The sequence below is a fragment of the Drosophila sechellia genome, chromosome X, assembly GCF_004382195.2.
Source record: "Drosophila sechellia strain sech25 chromosome X, ASM438219v1, whole genome shotgun sequence".
Classification (NCBI taxonomy): domain Eukaryota; kingdom Metazoa; phylum Arthropoda; class Insecta; order Diptera; family Drosophilidae; genus Drosophila; species Drosophila sechellia.
The window spans coordinates 14,780,608-14,800,701 of NC_045954.1; the positions used below are offsets into that span (position 1 = coordinate 14,780,608).

Below are 20,094 nucleotides of genomic sequence, written 5' to 3' on the forward strand. Positions count from 1 at the left end.
CTGCTTTTATTTAATTTTTCGTGCTGCTTTCTGTTTGCCGGCCATAAAAATACGAAAGCAAACATATAATATTTCAAGCCCATATATATTTATAGCCGTGAGCTTGAGGCCCCGGACAACAGGTGGCGCTGTTAAGACTGTTAACTAGTATAGCAGTTATTATTTCAGCTTTGTATACTATGTAATATCATAATGAAAAAGTACATATGTACTTAGTGATCTTTTACAAAAAGCTCTTGCCATCAGATTGTACATATATTGTGTATTTTAACAACATTAGTAACTTATCTTAGTTGGTCCAATTATCGAATCGTATCGTGTTTTATAAAAGCAATTACTGATAGCGTCCAAAGCTATAAAATAATAGATTTTGATAAGTGAAATTTAGGCGATAAGTCCATATTCCCTGAACAATTTAACAAAAACCACGAAATGACCGTATTTTAATTTTTTATTGCGTTCACAATATATTAAAATAAATACAAGGGCATGCTTATAAGATACTTCAAAAAAAATACGGGATGATTCGAGTTTGATAAAATAATTTTGGATGGGTCATCAGCTTGGGCTTAATTTCTAAAACATATACACAACTCGCAGGCACTTAATCTTAACACTCACAGGCAATCAAACTCAGTTCAATCATTAAGACATTCACAATAACCAGATATTCAGTCATTCAACGGATAAAACACAGTTTACTGAGCTGATTTATTAATGAGTTCCTATAACTGCTAAGAAATCAGCTCTAGAAAACTATAGTTTAACTACTCTATAAAGTAAGTTTCGTTCAGACGATGGTGTTCTTGATCCAGAACTCCTTGATCATATCGCTGCCCTTCTCGGCGATCATAATCACTGGCGCATTCGTATTGGCGGACACCAACTTGGGCATAATACTGGCATCAATGACGCGCAGTCCTCGGATCCCGTAGACCCTCAGCTTGGCGTCCACCACTGCATCCTTGTCCCAGTAGGGGCCCATCTTGCAGGTGCCCACCGGGTGATAAATGGTGGACGTATACCGCCTGACCATACATTCCCAAAAGGCATCGGTGAAGAGGGGAACTTGCTCGCATCCCGGCCAGCGGATGCTCGAAATTCTGGACCCAAATCGCTGCATGGCTTTCGTTCGGGATAATGCCACCGCTATCTTCACGCCCTCGATCAGGGTCTTCATATCGAAGTCATCCGTCAGATAGTTGGGAAAGATATAGGGGTAATCGAAAGGATTTCCGCTCCTCAGGCGAATACTTCCCACGCTGCGCGGTCTCAGCAACATGGGTATTATGCTCCAGGCATCTCGATTGTTGATCGGTTCGAAGACAGCTCTGTAGAAGGCATCAGTTAATCCATGAGCCTTTCGCAGTTGCGATCCGCCATCGGAATTCGTCGATCCGGATACGAAATGAAACTCAATATCTGGCCAATCCAGTGAGCTATTTGCATACTTGGTGTTCACATAGGCCAATCCCTCCACTCCACCCAATATGGTCAATGGGCCTTGTCCAAATACAGCGTATTGCAGTACAGTTGACATGGTATGAAAACGATTCTCCACAATGGACACGGGTTGATTGACCAGAAAAGTCAGGCCGCCCAGACCAATGTGATCCTGCAGGTTTTCACCAACACTCAGTTCCTTGATGAGCGGTATTCGATGTTTGGCCAACTCCTTTCGTGGACCCACGCCACTGAGCATCAGCAGTTGCGGACTATTTACCGATCCGCCGGATAGAACCACCTCCTTGGTGGCCCTAACATGGTAGAGTTTCTGGTCCTTTACAAACTCCACTCCGAAAGCTAGTTTTGTCACGGGATCGATCATGATGCGAGTTACGTGTGAGTTCATGGAGATGTGCAAATTAGGACGTAATCTTGCAGGTCTTAAGAAAGCCTTCGACGTGGAGCACCGCGATCCGCGTCTTGTTGTGCCCTGGGCAATCATAAATCCGGTCATCTTTTCACCATTCAGATCCCGATTGTCGTAGCCCATCTCCACGCCGGCCTCCACAAAACTAGCCGCCAGTGGTGTGTGATATGGAGCCTCGCCAACTGTCAGATAACCACCAGTGGCATGATAGGGTGTATTGGCCAGATACTGATTAGTGTTATCCTCCGACTTCTTGAAATAGTACAGAGCGTCGCGATACGACCAACTGGGATTGCCCATGGCTTCCCAGTTGTCGTAGTCGTGCTTAGATCCCCGCAGATACAACATATAGTTGAGAACTGAGCTTCCGCCGAGAACCTTGCCTCTGGGCCAATTGCAACGACCTCCTTGCATTGCTGAAATATAGGATGTATAGGAACTTAGTCATCGGCCCTTACTTATACTTTATCCCTTTATACTAAGACGACCCCTTAGGCAGACGTACCCAAGCAAGATGTTCCCGATGGTTCCGTTTTGTACTGCCAGTCAATCTTGGACAGCTGCAGGTAGCCGGCCATCAAAGGGACGTCCGTGAGTTCCGTTTCATCGCCACCGGCCTCCAGCAAAAGCACGTTCCAGTTCTCCACCTCCGTCAATCGATTCGCCACCACGGCACCCGCCGATCCGGCACCTATCACTATAAAGTCATAATGGTCGAGAATGTCGTCGCCGCCCACATCACTGGGCTTTGATTCAGGATCGATGATCTCCTCGTACTGGAAATAGGCCACCGCTGCCATCAGCATCGGGATGAACCAACTGTTGCTGGTGGCCGCCGTTACCGCTCCTCCAATGGCCGAGGCGGCTCCAACGATCGCCGAGCTCATTTTCTGGGTCGGGATCCGCTTGGGATTCAGTTAGGGGGTGTCTACTTTATGTAAATATAGATATAGGTCGCTGATTTTAGATGCGACGTGGCTGCAATGACAATCATATTATTTTCGGTTAAAGAAGCAAGTTTTAAGGGAATAAAAACCGAAAAAAAGCGGACACATGACATGAAAAGTATCATAGACATTTCGTATGTAATCGGGTTATAGGGTGCGATTTTCATACTCAATATTTTGATCACGATCGTATCGCTGCGATCGCGTCGATTTCGTAACTTGCATTTGTTGTGCATAAATTTGGCTGGATTCCCTCAACTCTGCGAAGTATTACGATTCCAAATGATCGTGATCGATAAATCTAGGTGGCTAATGGGTAATGCAAACAGTCCCCCTATCGCTATGAATTAAATTGTTCTTTGGCTATGTGGTTTTATAAATGACTTCGTAACTTCGGGTTTAGTATATTTAATTCTTGGAAAAAGTGATCAACAAGTTGTTCGTTACTTTATAGTACATACCCTATCGTGATACTCTTCGTCACTACATGGACTTCCGTTCTCATTGCTACCTATACACTTAATAATATATCCGAGTGATATTTTATGTGATTTTTCAAAAATCTGTCGCATCACGTGTTGGAATGTAAATAAGTGGAATATGAAACGGATTGTTTTGAAGCGGGGAAGTGTGATGAATAGGGGGCCGCCCACATAAAAGTGAAATCTCCCAGTCTATTATAAAACTTCACTGGGCAGCGATACAAAAACAAAAACAATTGGAATAAACAAAACTGAAAAAAAGCAGCTGCTAGCAACTTTTCACTCCCGGTCGAGCCGCATGCAACAATTGTGATGCACACTCACAAATTCCCTAACACATTCACTCACACGTAGTGTGCAACCTTGCAACCAGTTTGCTTAGATACAGTGGTACTTCCCCTGGCACAAACTGCCCTTGGTAATAATCTAGTTTCAATTGAGTGGCAAAGTATTAATTAACTCAAAATTGAACTGAATTAAAAATTATAAAAAAATAATAATGCAAGATAATATATTAAAAAAATATCTTTAAATACATGGATTATTAAGATAATCCATTCTTAGCGAACTATCAGAAAATATGTAATGGCTATTTTCCTTAATAGCCTTATCAGTGAGAAAAAAGCTGAGAGAGAGGAAATGCATTTTCTCTTGCCAATCTTTGCATAATCAAAGTATGGTAACTATTAGAGCCTGTTACTGATGTTGCGTTTTTTGTTGTTGTTTTAGTCAATTTCAATTACAAAACTTGTTGTTGTTCCTGCCTTATCTTGTTGTTGTTGTTGCAAACAGGTTGTAAGAGTTGAATGAGCTCACAGATCAAGTTCAAGGTATCAAAAAAAAAGTCCACTGTAAAAAAAAACTAAAATGTAACATGAAAATATTCTGCTAAATAAATTAGCAAACGGTTGCCAAAGTGAAATGCGTAACAGTAAGCTAGCGGCATGAATCACATTTGTTGAAAGAAGAAAGCTTCTGCGTAGGCGTCGAAGAATAGGCTGTGCGTATTCCTTTTTGGAGCCCCGATTCTTCTTGTTTGACTTTGATTTCTTTTTTGAATATGTACCTTTTTCGCGCTTGGCACACTTTATTTCGCTCTCTTCTCTCTCGTCTTGCTTTTTGTTTTTGTTTTACTCACTTGAGAAACGAAATAACAATTCTCGACTTCCCCAGCGCGATTTGTTTGTTTTTATATTTTTTTGTGCGCACTTTCTTTCTTTTCTTTGGCTTTGCGCATGCGTGCGCACTTCCCAAGCGATTTTCGTCACAATTCCCTTGGCGGAGCTTCAAAAAACGACCTCGCGCTTAGAGGTTCGCTTGGTAACTGACGAAAGAAATGCCGAAGAAAGCGCTAGTGATGGTATGATGCTCTCTCCACCGCTCCGCTCTCCATCGAACTCCCATTCTCTTTTTACAACTCTTTTTTCCGAAGCTCATTGGAGAGTGCAGGTATGGTGCCCTTTTGGTCAGCGGGACCGTTACTTTTTTTGTCCACTCAAAATGGACAATGGAGCTATGAATATTACACTTCCTGTTTGGCTGGACATGTGTATATAAACGCGTCATTAAACTGTTCCATTTTCTAATCGCGCAGCGAGTTTCGGTGGTCGAAGTCTAGAATTGAACTGACTTGCGTCGCACACTTCTTCTTTTGTGCCTACCATCGAACCACGCTCGGCGACAGCGTTGTGGCGCTGTCGCCGCGCTAAAACGGTACCTTCCAAAACTACCAAATGCCATCAGCCAATCGCAACTCAATTAGAGGCTGATGCAATTGCCAAATAATGATGAAATAACATTCCTGCGAAATGCCTCACACTCATACAACGAACTGCCCGCGTCGACACGGCCATCCTGACCATTACACGACCTCGTGCAATACTTCCAAAATATACTTTGCGATATACATAAAACATTTTTATTAACAAATTATAAAAATTTCAGTTTAACAAGGATAAGTTTTCTTACAAAACCGCTACTAAACATTGACAAACGTAATCTTCAAATTCATTCATTATTATTATTATTATTATTATTATTTTTTTTTTTTTTTTTTTTTATTATCCTTAAACCTAAAAAAAAAATTTTAAACATCATATCTTATGCTCTACACGCCATGATCAAAACAACTGTTTTGCATTTGTGCTTGCATTTCATTTCTAGCCCTTCAGGCTACAGGACCCCTGTCCTGTCTGTTTCAACAGTTTAACTTTTAATATTTTAACTACTGTCTGTTTCAACAGTTTCACTTTCAACATTTTGACTACTGTCTGTTTCAACAGTTTCACTTTCAACATTTTGACTACTGTCTGTTTCAACAGTTTCATTTTCAACATTTTGACTACTGTCTGTTTCAACAGTTTCATTTTCAACATTTTGACTACTGTCTGTTTCAACAGTTTCATTTCCAACATTTTCATATTCAACTGGTACATAACCATCTGGCATTTTCCGCACATCGTCATGGGCATATTTATATTTCCTATTGTTTGTCAATGACCTCAGCACATACCTATTCCCGTCTAATAATTCCGTTATTTCAAAAGGGCCTCTAAACTTTGGGTCAAGCTTTGTTTGATGCCTCTCCTCATTTTTTAATAATACGAAATCGCCAACTTTGCATTCCACAACTCTAGCTTTGTTTTTATCAAATTGTGTCTTGCTATATGTTGCTGAAGCCGAAATATTTTGACTTGCTTGAGCTCGTACTGCTGGCAAATCAATCTCATCAACCGTGTCGCAGAGTGGAAGTAACCCCAATGGTCGAGCAACTTTACCAATAAATAATTCTAAAGGACTTGCCTTTGTCACTCGGCTCACCGTACAGTTTAAGGCCAACTGAATTTCTCCCAATGCATCTTGCCAAGACCTGCTGCTAGTTTCGACTGCGGTTAATAAATTTTTCAAAGTAAACATAGTGCGTTCAACCTGCCCATTTGCTCTGCTTGCACCTGTTGCAATCAAATGCAAATTTATCTTTTGTTGTGCACAAAACTCACTGAATCTTGTGCTAGCAAAACACCTACCCTGATCTGCTATTATACGATTTGGTACTCCAAATAAAGATATTGCCGCCGTCACAGCATTTATGCAATTTTCAGCATCTATTTTAAGGGTGTGAGTTAACAAAACAAATTTAGTAAAGGCATCTACTTGAACGATGATATACTCTTTTTGATCAGACTTCCCACTCAACTTCCCACTTATGTCTATGTGAATAGTATGCCAAGGTGTGCTTACTTTTGGTATAGGATGAAGACTAGCTTGAATTTTGCCAGAAGAGGACTTTGACATTTTGCAGGTGATACAATTTTCAACAAATTTTCGAATATATTTGGACATATTATCGAACCAATAATAGTCATAGGCCTTGTCTAGCGTCTTTTCCCATCCTAAATGCATAATCGATTCATGAATTTGGTTTATCACGGACCATCTAAACACTCGAGGAACAATTGCTAAGGATCGAGTTCTACCATTACGCTGAATTTTTCTATAAAGTATTCCTGCTCTCAACTCATAAGTTTTTGCAACGTCTATGGAAAGAGAATTGTCTTTTAATTTCTTTACGATGCTAACTATTTCTGAATCTTGACGTTGTTCAGCCAAAAGCCAGTTGCTGGAAATTTCTGCCAAGCAAACTCGTTTTTCAGAAGCTTTACAATTTGTGGCCAGCAACTTAGTTGAAGGTAAATTTCTTGAAAAGAAATCAGCGTGAGCCATTCGTTTACCTTCTCTATACTGTAATTCAAACGTAAACGATTGTAAGTAAGCCCACCATCTTTGCGCCCTAGGAGACAGATCATGTTTAGTCCTTGATGCCTTAAGGGAATTACAGTCAGTGAAAACAACAAAATTTCTACCCAGTAAATAATGGCGAAAATGTTTTATGGACAAAACAACAGCAAGAGTCTCCAATTCGTAAGAATGGTACCGAGACTCTGCAGGTGAAGCAGCTTTACTGAAATATTCAATGACATGCGACTTGTTGTTGATTTTATGTAACAAGATGGCACCGTATCCACGAGAACTTGCATCAGTATGCAACTCGATTGGATACTGCGGGTCGAAAATTACCAAGACTGGCTTCTGTGTAAGTATAGAGACAACCTTCTTTCTTATTTGCTCATGTTCTGGTTCCCAAACAAACTCGTTCTTCCCTGAGGTCAACAGATATAAGGGCTTCATAAAACAAGAAAATCCTTGAATAAATTGCCTAAAATAAGACGCCAGCCCTATAAATTGTCTTAAAGCTGGGATCGACTGAGGAGGTGGTAATGCAGTTAACGCAGCAATTTTAAGCGGATTTGGACGAATTTCACCTGCACTCACTTCATATCCCAAATATTGTACTGTTGACTTAAGAAAAGAACATTTTTTTATATTAAAGGAAAATCCGGCACACGTAAGACAGTCAAGAGTAATCTTTAATCTCTCTAAAGCCTCAGTTTTCGTTGAAGCAGCCACCATTACGTCGTCCATATAAACGACCACAAATGTATTAGCAAGATCTCCCAGGGCTTGTATAACGGTACGCTGAAAAACTGAAGGCGCATTTTTAAGCCCAAACGGCATTGCTAAGAATTCATATTGTCCGTCTGGAGTGACGAACGCTGTACACTCTACTGAGTCTTCATGCATGGGTATTTGATAATATCCACTTGCCATATCTAAGCATGTGAAATATTTTGCTCCATGAAGCCTGGCTATCTGGTCTGATATAAGGGGCAAAGGGTATCTATCTGCAACGGTATTACCATTTAATTCCCGGTAATCTACACACAAGCGATGGGAGCCGTCTTTTTTGTTTACCAGCATTATGGGACTTGCGAAGGGTGAGCAACTCGGCTTTATTACTTTGCATTCCAATAGCTCCCTAATCTTATTTCGAACCAATTCCCTTTCACTTGGACTGAGCCTGTATGGTCTCCTTTGGACAATTTTTCTTGGGTCATTTAGTTTAATTTTCATTTTACCCGAACTAACTCTAGACAAAGGAATCCCATTGATAAAATATTTTGAATAATTTTCCAACAAACTTTTTAATTCATCACAGTCTTCACCAACAAGACCTGTGTCTAAGTCATAAAATTTATCTTCGTTAACACAATTATTAACAGTTTTTGTTTTAACAATTTCAAATTTCCCTGGTGAAATTATGACATTAAATCCAGGCGACAATATTTCTCGACCAATAATTATGTCATTTTTCATATAATTATTGTCTAAAACATGAAACAAAATCTCAATCTGATAATTATTAATATTTACGTTGGTAAGTATTTGCAATGTGCTGCAAACGCTGCCATTGCCAATACCTTCCAACCTCACAACATTATTTAATCTTTTACCAGCTAGCTTAGCACTTATCTGTTGTTTGATTAATGAACACTCCGCGCCAGAGTCAAACGTTGTAGCAAATGTCATTCCTTGATGAACCATCTCTCCTTTAGGCTCAACAACTTCGCACAGTTGCACTCTCTTTACAGTATGTGTATCCTTGCTGTTGTCCGTTTTTTGTTTACTGCATTGTGTAGAAATATGGCCACGCTCTCCACACTTGAAGCAGGTTACATCAGATTTTTGACGGTGACCAAATGCGCTGCTGCCATTACGGTCCATAGCACGAGACGAAAAATTTTGCAGCTGTCTAACTCTGCATTCGTTGATCTTGTGGCCTAACTTTCCACAGAAGTGACACTTAATTGTTGAAAGTTTTTGCCTCTTGATGTCAAGCAAAGACATTTCTTCCCGCGACGTCATCTTCCTTTTGTTGAATGTGAATGCTTTTAACTCGGTTTGCAAATCACTTCTGGTGCGCACATTTGAGGTGAAGGTCATGCGCTGCAATCTGCTATCAACTTGAGCCAGCCTAGCAAGCGTTACGGAAGCTGCGATCTCCTCTACATCCATTTCACGCCATTTCACCATAAGCGACGTCATCATACGACCAGCATAATTCGAAAGGCATTCACCGTCGCTCGGACTGTTAGTTAGCATTGTCAGAAACATAGCCGCTGGTGTTTCAACATTAGTGAACTGTTGAATGAATAGTTGCTTGAACTCGGGCCAATTCATTTCTGGATAACAAGTCCGCGCAAGCCATTGTGAGGCACTACCTTCCATCGCTGCACTTAACACCGTCACAAGGGCACTACCTTTTATATCATTTTCTGCCAAAATAATGTTCGCAGTAGAGCACCATGCCGACGCATCGGCGCCAACAAGGTCTGCATTGAATTTTGGCAGCACAACCGCGATTTTGTTTGTTTTTTCGGAAATCGTTGCTTGAAATGTTTTAACGAGTTCTGTTAAGTTTTTATTTTGCAACTCTATTAGAGCTTTCCACGGCTCAGCTTCGTTGTTAGGTGCCGAGCCCGATCCCACTTCTGATATAAACGCGTCATTAAACTGTTCCATTTTCTAATCGCGCAGCGAGTTTCGGTGGTCGAAGTCTAGAATTGAACTGACTTGCGTCGCACACTTCTTCTTTTGTGCCTACCATCGAACCACGCTCGGCGACAGCGTTGTGGCGCTGTCGCCGCGCTAAAACGGTACCTTCCAAAACTACCAAATGCCATCAGCCAATCGCAACTCAATTAGAGGCTGATGCAATTGCCAAATAATGATGAAATAACATTCCTGCGAAATGCCTCACACTCATACAACGAACTGCCCGCGTCGACATGTACATAGATATATCCATTGAGTTTCGGACTTTGTGACGTGTTTGCCGGCACGTAGCCAACACACATACCAACAAAAACACCCGGTTCGGCGAAATGCTTTCACTCTTACTGTTTGGACAACAGACCAGCGCCAAAAGCTCCACGATCTTCAAAAGGTGGCGTGCCTGGTGGCAACACCTTTTTGTGGGTCACTGTGCGTGTGACGTCACCCAAATGGGAGGGTTGGCAAAGGAAAAGTTTGGTCTATATACCAAAAAAAAAAAAAAACCTTTACGATGATAATAAAAGATGCTAAATAATGGTTACTTCACTCTTCAAAGTTGCTTCAAACTTAATATATTCAAGCAAAGCAAGTTACTGGCTGTCGGACCTATCTACGTTTTAAGTAAAGAAGTTATACAATTACTTAATCACTGAAATTAAAATTTTATATTAATTATTAATTATATATCCACTCTTCCAGGTGGCTGCTGTGGCTCGACCAAGAAGCGCACGATTGTGGGCGGCTGGGCGTGGGCGTGGTGGCTGGTAACCGATGTCCAGCGACTGTCCCTCAATGTGATGACCCTGAATCCGATGTGCGAGAACGTGGAGACGTCGCAGGGTGTTCCGCTGACGGTGACCGGAGTGGCCCAATGCAAGATCATGAAGGTACGATCCCCAGCTATATAGCCAAGTACAGTCATAAACATATTTGGCTATGTTCAACCGATCTCCGCTCGTTAGTGGTTATTCTGGCCACCCTTTTCTCTTCTGCACCCCCAAATCTGAGCGAAAGTGATTGAAGCTTGCCCGAATTTCAGTTTTTGACTTCAGTATGCAAGATTTGTTGGTTTGTTAACGCCCAAATATTCTTAGCCAATTAGAGTGCCGAAAGTAGCGAGTTGGTATCCTGCCTGCACCCGTTTATATACATTTATATATACATATACATACATGATCGATCCTTGTTGAACCTTTTTTAATCAAATGTTTGGCTCTTTGTTTTGTACATTTCCCGCCCGATTCCCAAGTAATCCAATCTCCATCCCATCGAATGCATATTTAGCCTAGCAAGTGCTCTCAAATTGACCACCGCCAAGTAAGTTGCGATCACCCATCCCGGCGATCTTGTCACGTAGTCCTAGTTATAGCCGTAGAAAAAACCCACGTAGAGCTAGCCCATCGAACACCCCGCCTGTTTGTTCTCGTTTTCGGCACTCGTTACAAACTTATTACTTTCGGTTTTTATCAGTTTCCTCGTTAGTTTATACAAATTTTGGATTTCATATGAAAATATTTTATATTATTATGTTGAATTTGTAAAATAGGTTTTTATCTGGATTGCTGGCTGTGTTGGACAGTTCTGCGACTGAAGACCGACTTTTTACTTGACTTTTAAACAGATCCGTGTTCCGGACGATATCATGTATTATTTACAATTCGATTTCACTCACATCAATTGATTCTGTTTTTCTTTGTCTATTAGTTAATCCTTAAACAGGTTTCTTTAACAAAAAATGTTTACGTTTTCCGTTTCCTGTTAAAATATGTACTCATTAGTTTTATGTGATCACTCGGAGGCGTAGTCATTCGATATTTAAATCATCTGTTTCCTGGTTTTTTGGATCTTATGATCTACAACTCATACCTGTGAAATAACGATACTATCTAGCTTTAAAAAGTTTCAAATATTTAAATTCAAAATCTAGTAAGTCCACGTACTTTTACCAATTGTCTTCAAAACTATTTTTCCATTCATGAATATCATAGAAACACACTTCACTTGAAAGATCACAAATTTTAGTAAATGCAGCATCTAAAAAGTGCACTTCACTTTCCAGTTGATCGCAATTCGAATCGTTTTAAGGAATCTGTTTCAAAATTTTGTTCCATTAAATAATTTCATTCGATTTTGCAGTCATCTTCGTATAAGCAAACCGATTATCATAATGACGAGGTATGTTTATGATTGCATTTATTTAATTTAACATCCTGGGTTCGATTCATGTTGGTTTTTTGTCCGTCTATCAAAAAATAAAACAATATATTTTCCATTTTAATTGAACACCCTAACCTAACCACCCACACACACCTAGCGCAAAGTGATCATGATCCATACATTAATATTAAATGCATGTGCTTTCTTTCGGAATTTTTGCCTAAACTTGTTTGTTTTTGTTATGCATTTTGCGTTTATCGAAGCCATTCAATCATCATCATCAGAAGCTGAGGAGGAAGAAGAAGGAGAAAGAAAAGTACAGTCTGCAAAATAATAATACAAAGAAATTATCGAAAATTGAAACCTTGTTTATCTCTGTGTTCTACTCTCTTTTTTCTCTACTTTCTTTTCACCACCACCAAAAAAAATCGACTAAAACCCTGCCGACCGATCGTTCAACGTTCAACTCATCAACAAAAAAACCAAAACTAATCCGCAACTAACTGTAACTGCAAACGAAATCAACAATAATTACCAAAACAATCAATATAAACACACATACATGCATTCAACCAACAAATATCATTAAAATCTAAATTGTTATACTCCAAAAACAAAATACCACAAAAAATACTGCTCCTCTACCGTTACTGCTACCGTTACTCTGCTCTGGTTGCTGCTGTTACCGTTATTCTCCATGTATCGCTCTATATACCTCTATATTATAAATATATCTATATATTTATATATCTCTGTTGCTCTGTCCATGTGTGCATGTGCGTGTGTGTGGGTAAAAATACATTGCAAAAATATATATATCTACATAATGAATAAACAAAACAAATATCTGTGATCCAAACTGAAAAATATATACCAAATCAATCAATCGAACCTATAAAATGCCTTCACACACATGCACACCGACACGGGGACACTCACACAACGAACCCACACACACAAACAAACTCACACACACACACACGTACAGATGATGAATGTTTATTATTTCCACCATCAGGCCGACGAACTTCTAGGCACTGCCAGTGAGCAATTCCTTGGAAAGAGCGTCAAGGAGATCAAGCAGACGATCCTGCAAACCCTCGAAGGACATTTGAGAGCCATATTGGGTAAGTACGGTCACCAAAACATTGCTAGGTTACCCTTTAAATCCTCATCCCTTGGTGAGAATGGATCGAGGTCACCAAGACCTTCAACAAATCAAATCATATCTAAATACAATCGGATCATAGAGTATACCTTCCGGAAACTATAATTTTGGGAGATAGACCGCAAGAAGTGGTTAGAAAATATAATTTCCCTTGCAGTAAAAATTTTGTGGGTCACCTTCGTGCACAGCATACAAATAATATAATTCATATAATATTATAATCTTTTCAGAAAGATTAATGCATACTTTTGGGCATCAAAATGAAAGAGCTTTTGTTCAATAATTTATTAATAAAACGCAAACAATTAGCTCAGATATTTATTTTGTATTTGATTTTCATATTGTCCCATATCATTTCAAATATGTTTGTTAATAAGCCCTTAATTAAACTTGTAATGAGTTATTTCCTTGATTTCATTTAATTATAGTTCGCATTGTTCTTGAGAGGCAGAACGATTTCTTCGGCATTTTTGAGCTAATTATCTTATTGTATATATTTTAATTATTGAAGAACCTTGGTTTCTGTTGCAATTGTCTAAGGTCATTCTTAATTTTAATGCTTCATTCAGTAGCGATTTGATTCCAAATATTCCAATCTATCTAATCATTTAGATTCGGTTTTATGGCAAACAACTAAATTTGGTAATGGGCAACAAACTTTAAAACGAGTAACAGGCACTGCGATTATCACTTCTTGTAATACATATCCATATGGGGCTGATCGAACATATTGATGGCATAGTCCAGTTCGTCCAGCTGTCGTTCGATTGCGATCTTTCGATTGCGCACGCGCAAAGTTGGCTCAGAAACGGGCATACGATTGTATTCCTCCACCAGCTTGCTATATTTTATGTGGGCATCCTGGAGAGCAGCCTGTCTCTCATTGGCTGTCAACGGTGTGTAGCCTTCGATGGCAGTTGGCGCCTTCTCCTTCTCTCGCTCCTGGGGCCTTCGATCCTCCAAGTGGGTTGGTGGCGGCATTACCTCCATTAACTTCGACTTGCGACTGACTTGAGATCTCTTCGAAGCATTGGTGCTTCTGGAGGCCACAGTAACATTCGACTTGATGGTGGCATTCGAGCACACACTCTCCTGGGATACGGATCGCTTGGACTTGATGGTCTTTGTGGAGGCACTGCTGCGAGCGCTCAAGGGTGCCTCGGGTTCGTTGTTCTCCTGGGCCTGTGTTGACTTTGCCTGGGAACGACAAGACGCCAGAGACGCCTGAGATGCCCGGGATGCTCGAGACATGCGGGAGCATACCGAAATGCGATCGGCCTCATCACCTTCGCCATGTTTGGGTTGGATTTGGCCATCCGTTTCCGATTGTTGGCCCTGATGTGGAGCAACTGCTTGGCCGTGCTGACCCTCATGCTGCGGCACCGCCTTTGCCTGGTGACCCTGATCAGATGGTTTATTAGTCGGATAGCCGTGTTGGCAGGTGCAACCAGAGCAGCATTTCCTTTGCTTTTGCTGATCCTCCCAACCGCCCTCTAGGCGCTCCTGCTCCTTACGTTCCTCCGATTTACGTGTGGTCAAATCGCAACCACAGGAATTTGGTGGCATCCGGCGGCGCATCTCGTTGTGAAATCCATACGGCTGGGCAAGACCGCCTCGCAAGCGGGGAGACTCATGAGCTCCGTGTAACTGGCGTGGACGACGTTGGACATTGTAGGCATGGGGACGCAACTTCTCCGTGTAGTGCAGGACCACTGGACGCCACAGGGGCACACGACGGGCATTGGCCGCAGCTATACACCTACCATTGGTCTCCATCCTGGACACATTTAGCTTGTTCTCCTGCAGAAAATCACGACCTTCGCCATGTGATCGCCGTAGTGCGGACATTGTGTCCTTTGTTGTTGTGTATATATCGTTATATCAACTTGCAAATCGATGAAACTGGATTGAAAATATTTGTGTATTTATTATCACATAAAGAAAACAAGGGAATAGTGAAAATTGATCCGAAAGCTAGAGTGAGACGATTTTTTTTTTCGTGTACGTTCTGGTCGAAGTGGAAAATGAGACTGAACTATCCAAGATCGGGACATTGACATGTGTGGCGAATTTAAGGTCAAGGCCTACTTGGCACCTTACTTACCTTACAGCAATATCTAGCATTTTAGATACTACTTTATTCCCATTTAATAGTCTGTCAATGTCTATAAGTAGTATTGAATAATGGGTGCAAAATATGAAGTGTGTTATGAATACATTATTATCAAGATAAGGAGATTTCTCGAATAACTCGATGACTATCTCCAATTATAATTATAATTGCCACCAATAGTTCGCGTTAAAAGTGTACTACAAAATCGAATGTACTTTTCATTAATGTAGTAAACGATATAAGGGAAAGTTTCCTATGATACCATCCAATCGAATAGCTCGCATTCTCAGCTATCCACAGTTCTATTTGCCTAGACCTGTCCACGACCTTGATGGCCAATCTACAGCTTTTAATTAAACATAACTCGAGCCGAGGGTTTATGGGCCCATCGAACCCGAGTCGTTATAAATGGCTCACTATAGTTTAGTCTATAGTATGTTTACGAGACGCTCGAGACCTCAAGGCGGTTTCCATTTGGCGGCGCGATTACAATTTCATTTTGCGAGCCGGTACCCGGCCGATTCCAGTACCGATTCCCATGCCCCTGCTTTTATACCCATACCTATGTACATATAACCATTCCGAATCCAAGTCCGAGTCTCCGGGCGATTTGAGCTGCCTGTCAGTTAGTTGTAAGCGCATCGCGAAACGCTTTGGTTGTCGCTTTGTTTTCAATCGCGTGTGAACAGTCGGAGTCTAGAAGTTATACAAATAATATCAATAATTATTTGGAGCGCCCATCTTCAAGGAAAATGCCTGGGGCACCACAATGTTCCCGCTCGTACCCCTTTTTTCTTGTTAATAAGTGACGTCACGGTGGCATAGAGCTCTTATCAACGCCAGCGATAAGAATGCGACAAATGACGTCAAAAACAGTAGAGAGAGAGACACGAAATGAATTTAAAGCCAGCAAGATAGATGGTTAGATAGCGGATTGTGGAACCGTTGCGCGAACAGAGATAGCAATCCAATAAGTAGACCCCCGTTTGGTGGCCATTGGAACAGTTGTTCGACGACATGTCCGCCGTTTGGATGGGCGTCTTCAAGGTGGCCCTGATAGTGGGCGTTACCTCGCTGGTGGTCAGGCGGTAAGGTCATCGATTGTGGTGGTGAGGTGATGAGAGCCACCCCAAAAAAAATCCATTTCCCTTGGCACAACGAAAATATCAAAGCCCCCTTACCATGGCGGTCATTTAGTCGGCTCATTATCAATATCAACATGGTTGCTATCTGTGGCATGCCAACACCGTGTTTGCAAGTGCTTAACTCATGTGTATTTGTTTATCAACAAGTTGAAAGCACTGTGTATCTATTTCCTAAAATATCATTCGCGAAAAGTAGCGATTTGTCCTTCCACCAAAAGTACGTGATCCGATATTCGCCATTCCAAGGCTTCTACAATTTAATTCCGTTATGAGAACGTGATTTGTTTATTGCATATCAAGTCGCATGTCTGATTAAAGACTTGAGTTACTTTTATGGAATTTTTGATTGCTTTATTGATTTAGTGCAACACCAGATTCAAAGTCAAATCGAAAATTCCGAATTAAAGTTCTCTTATTCAACTGAACATTAAGTAGCCACTTGTTTTCTGTGTATAATATGTACCTTCCGCCATGACAACACCCATTTAATATTCGATTACTTTGCTTGTGACCTTGCAGGAACGCTTACAGTAGAAGAGGTGTACAAGGACCGCGACCAGTTCGCTGCCTTGGTGCGCGAGGTGGCCGCACCGGACGTGGGTCGCATGGGCATCGAGATTCTCTCGTTTACCATCAAGGACGTCTACGATGATGTGCAGTACCTGGCCTCGTTGGGCAAGGCCCAGACCGCCGTGGTCAAGCGGGATGCCGATGCCGGCGTGGCGGAGGCCAACCGAGATGCCGGAATCCGTGAGGCGGAGTGCGAGAAGAGCGCCATGGACGTGAAATACTCGACGGACACGAAGATCGAGGACAACACCAGGATGTACAAGCTGCAGAAGGCCAATTTCGATCAGGAGATCAACACGGCCAAGGCCGAATCGCAGCTGGCCTACGAGCTGCAGGCAGCCAAGATCCGCCAGCGCATCCGTAACGAGGAGATCCAGATCGAGGTGGTGGAGCGACGCAAGCAGATCGAGATCGAGTCGCAGGAGGTGCAGCGCAAGGATCGCGAGCTCACTGGCACAGTCAAGCTGCCCGCCGAGGCCGAGGCCTTCCGCCTCCAGACCCTTGCGCAGGCCAAGCAGTAAGTATCTCAAGCCATAAAACTCTTCAGCTTTAGATATTTCAATTAAAATGTTATCATAACTCTGAACTAGCATGGTCCATATTTTATTGAACCATATATAACCGCCTTATCTAGCAAACGAAAATATAATCGTTATGGGAACTTTAGCAGCGACGTTGCAGCTTAGTCATAATATAGTAACGTGTATGTGGGATGTATCTACATGTAGATAAACGCAGTTTCAGCACGAATGACAACAGTGAACATGTAATAAATAATAATATATCAATTCTGCTAGGGAAGTTTTATTATAGAAACAGTTCTGTGGTCTTATGTAATATGTAGATATCAGTTCTTCCATGGGAAATGCAATTAGATACCCAAACCTATACTAAAAACCGCGTTTAACCTTTACAGATGTCAGACTATCGAGGGTGCCCGCGCCGAGGCGGAGCGCATACGCAAGATCGGTTCGGCGGAGGCCCATGCCATCGAGTTGGTGGGCAAGGCGGAGGCGGAACGCATGCGGATGAAGGCCCATGTGTACAAGCAGTACGGCGATGCAGCAATCATGAACATTGTACTCGAATCGCTGCCCAAGGTTAGTGCTCCATATGCATTCAATTTGGAATTGCGAATATACTCCTTTGAAATCCGTTACAGATTGCCGCTGAGGTGGCTGCACCACTGGCCAAAACCGATGAGATTGTCCTGATTGGCGGCAACGATAATATAACCAACGACGTGACCCGCTTGGTGGCCCAGCTACCGCCATCGATCAACGCCCTGACCGGAGTGGATCTGTCCAAGGTTCTGTCCAAGATACCGGGGGCCAAGGCGTGAAACCTAATGGAATGGGATATCCAGGAAATGGCAATGACAACGTAACGCAGCGCAAAGGAATTGTAACCGATACAAAAACCAGATAAGGATAGACAACCGAATTGAGAAAGAGACGACAGGAAGCGACAAAACAAGATGGCGATAGTTTGCTAGAGAGGGGACGTGCATTTGTTAGAGAGAGAAAGAGGGAAACAGCGAAACGAACTTGAAAGACTCAAGTTTCGAAATGAAATCGAACGTAGCTAAATGTACTCCGATATTATAATATATTTATATATAATATATATATATAAATATAAATATATATATATTTGTATATGTATATGCACACATGCAATACACACATACACTTGTCTCGTCTGTGTGGTGTGCTAGTGTGTGTGTGTGATGTTTGGCGGCGTAACAATCAAAAACAGAACACAAAAACAACCAACGTTTATCTCAGCTAAAGTTATGCATTTCGTACGCAACATTTTGTGGCCTTTTCTCTCGAAAACGAAAAACCGATAACGATAACAAGAAATCAACGTGAAATTTGTATAACTTTAAAACGAAAACCATTTAAACAGAGTGTTAGCTATTTATTTACTATGCTATATATACTATATACATGCAGACTTGCTATACACAAAGAGCTCTTTCATTAAACACATAGAATTATATACCAGACAGCATATATGTATCATTTTACAGTGTTGTAGGGATCTGTATAAGTAGTCTCTCTCCATCTTCTTCTTATACAATTTCTATCTGCTTATGGAATTTCCATCTGTCCAAACTACAACTACTGCCTATCGTCTAAAGCCAAAACTTTAAGCTAGTAAGCCAAATGGAAATAGAGGGAGATTGCTTTTCAAGGCGGCAGATCGAGCTACTAACCACAAAAAGCTTACATGCTTCCAGGCAAATAAATTATCCATTATTATGTTTTTAATATATAACCAACAATTTATTTGTTGATTCGTGCCTGTTTCTTTCTTTGAATTTTGTTAAACGATTACTTTTTTCGGAATTGTGGCATATAGGGTGCAAATTACAAAATGTTTGTCGGTTATTGACGATTTATATTTGTTTATTTTTGATTATTATACCAAATGATGCTTTGCTCGATTAATTTTATATGGCATATTGCAAAATAGTCGTATATTACTTTACAACACTGTTTTTTCGGCAATTGGCGCTGTTTCAAACCCCACACACACACTAACCAACACAAATGAGTTTGAATTATGCATTATTTTCAGTGCGCAAGAAGAAATGAAGCTTAATTTCTTGTTATACAAAGCGTTTATGTAATTATGTTTGTCTCGTTTAATAATCTTTTAATGTTTATTATTTATGTAACAACACATATTGAACTACGAATATGCATTTACAATATTTGTACTCTATTCTTATTCATTTTTTTTAGTTTATAGCAAAAGGAAAGAAAAAAACAAAAGAAAATAATTGAAAAAAACTACTAATTTTGTTATACACTAACGTCTAACTGGAATTAAATAGTTAAGCAATTAATTCAACGCTTTCATTTCGATAGAGTAATTAACCCTAATTTTTATAAGCACTTCTACCAATCACATATACACACAAGTACACCCATTAGACACTCACCCATACATTTTTTTCTATTGTATATTAAGTCCGAGTAATTTTAATTATAATGCAGTCTGATGGAGAAAGCAAGAGAACAAGAACAACAACCAACCGAAGAACTAAAGAACTAAAAGCTAAACCTAAATCAAATGTAAAATTTTGTGTATTTTGTCGTAAATAAATAAATTAAAAAGTACTTATATTGATTGATATTGAAATAATGTGATTTAAAACTTTACCAGCTCGCCTAA

The 20,094-nt window shown here is 40.7% G+C and overlaps 3 protein-coding genes across 10 annotated transcripts in view; 1 reads left to right on the forward strand and 2 right to left on the reverse strand.

Annotated features, from left to right (window-relative positions):
- Nucleotides 1-20,039, forward strand: part of LOC6619561 (flotillin-2) — a 123,228-nt gene extending 103,189 nt beyond the window's left edge. For 2 of the 7 annotated variants that reach the window (XM_032726182.1, XM_032726183.1), the window contains exons 3-8: nt 10,455-10,642; nt 11,892-11,930; nt 12,931-13,039; nt 16,858-17,425; nt 17,825-18,008; nt 18,071-18,250. In XM_032726182.1, the coding sequence (XP_032582073.1) occupies nt 10,455-10,642; nt 11,892-11,930; nt 12,931-13,039; nt 16,858-17,425; nt 17,825-18,008; nt 18,071-18,250 (1,268 nt within the window). Of the gene's footprint in view, nt 1-10,454; nt 10,643-11,891; nt 11,931-12,900; nt 13,040-15,823; nt 16,282-16,534; nt 16,555-16,857; nt 17,426-17,824; nt 18,009-18,070 lie in introns of those variants that run through there. The other 5 variants (XM_002043740.2, XM_032726184.1, XM_032726185.1 and 2 more) reach the window with 5 other exon arrangements.
- LOC6619577 (glucose dehydrogenase [FAD, quinone]) lies at nt 434-5,584 on the reverse strand. Of its 2 annotated transcripts, XM_032726178.1 has the most exons (3): nt 4,441-5,584; nt 2,379-2,851; nt 434-2,289 (listed from the first exon to the last, which is right to left on the reverse strand). In XM_032726178.1, the coding sequence occupies exons 2-3, from the start codon at nt 2,758-2,760 to the stop codon at nt 791-793; spliced, it is 1,881 nt and encodes a 626-aa protein (XP_032582069.1). In that variant the 5' UTR covers nt 2,761-2,851; nt 4,441-5,584; the 3' UTR covers nt 434-790. The 2 variants fall into 2 exon arrangements, with proteins under 2 accessions (XP_032582069.1, XP_002043792.1); XM_002043756.2 differs by having other exon boundaries at nt 2,379-5,584.
- LOC6619578 lies at nt 13,481-15,206 on the reverse strand. The gene has a single exon (XM_032726188.1). It carries the CDS (start codon nt 14,926-14,928, stop codon nt 13,768-13,770), a length of 1,161 nt encoding a protein of 386 aa, XP_032582079.1. The 5' UTR covers nt 14,929-15,206; the 3' UTR covers nt 13,481-13,767.
- Nucleotides 20,040-20,094: the final 55 nt, after the last annotated feature.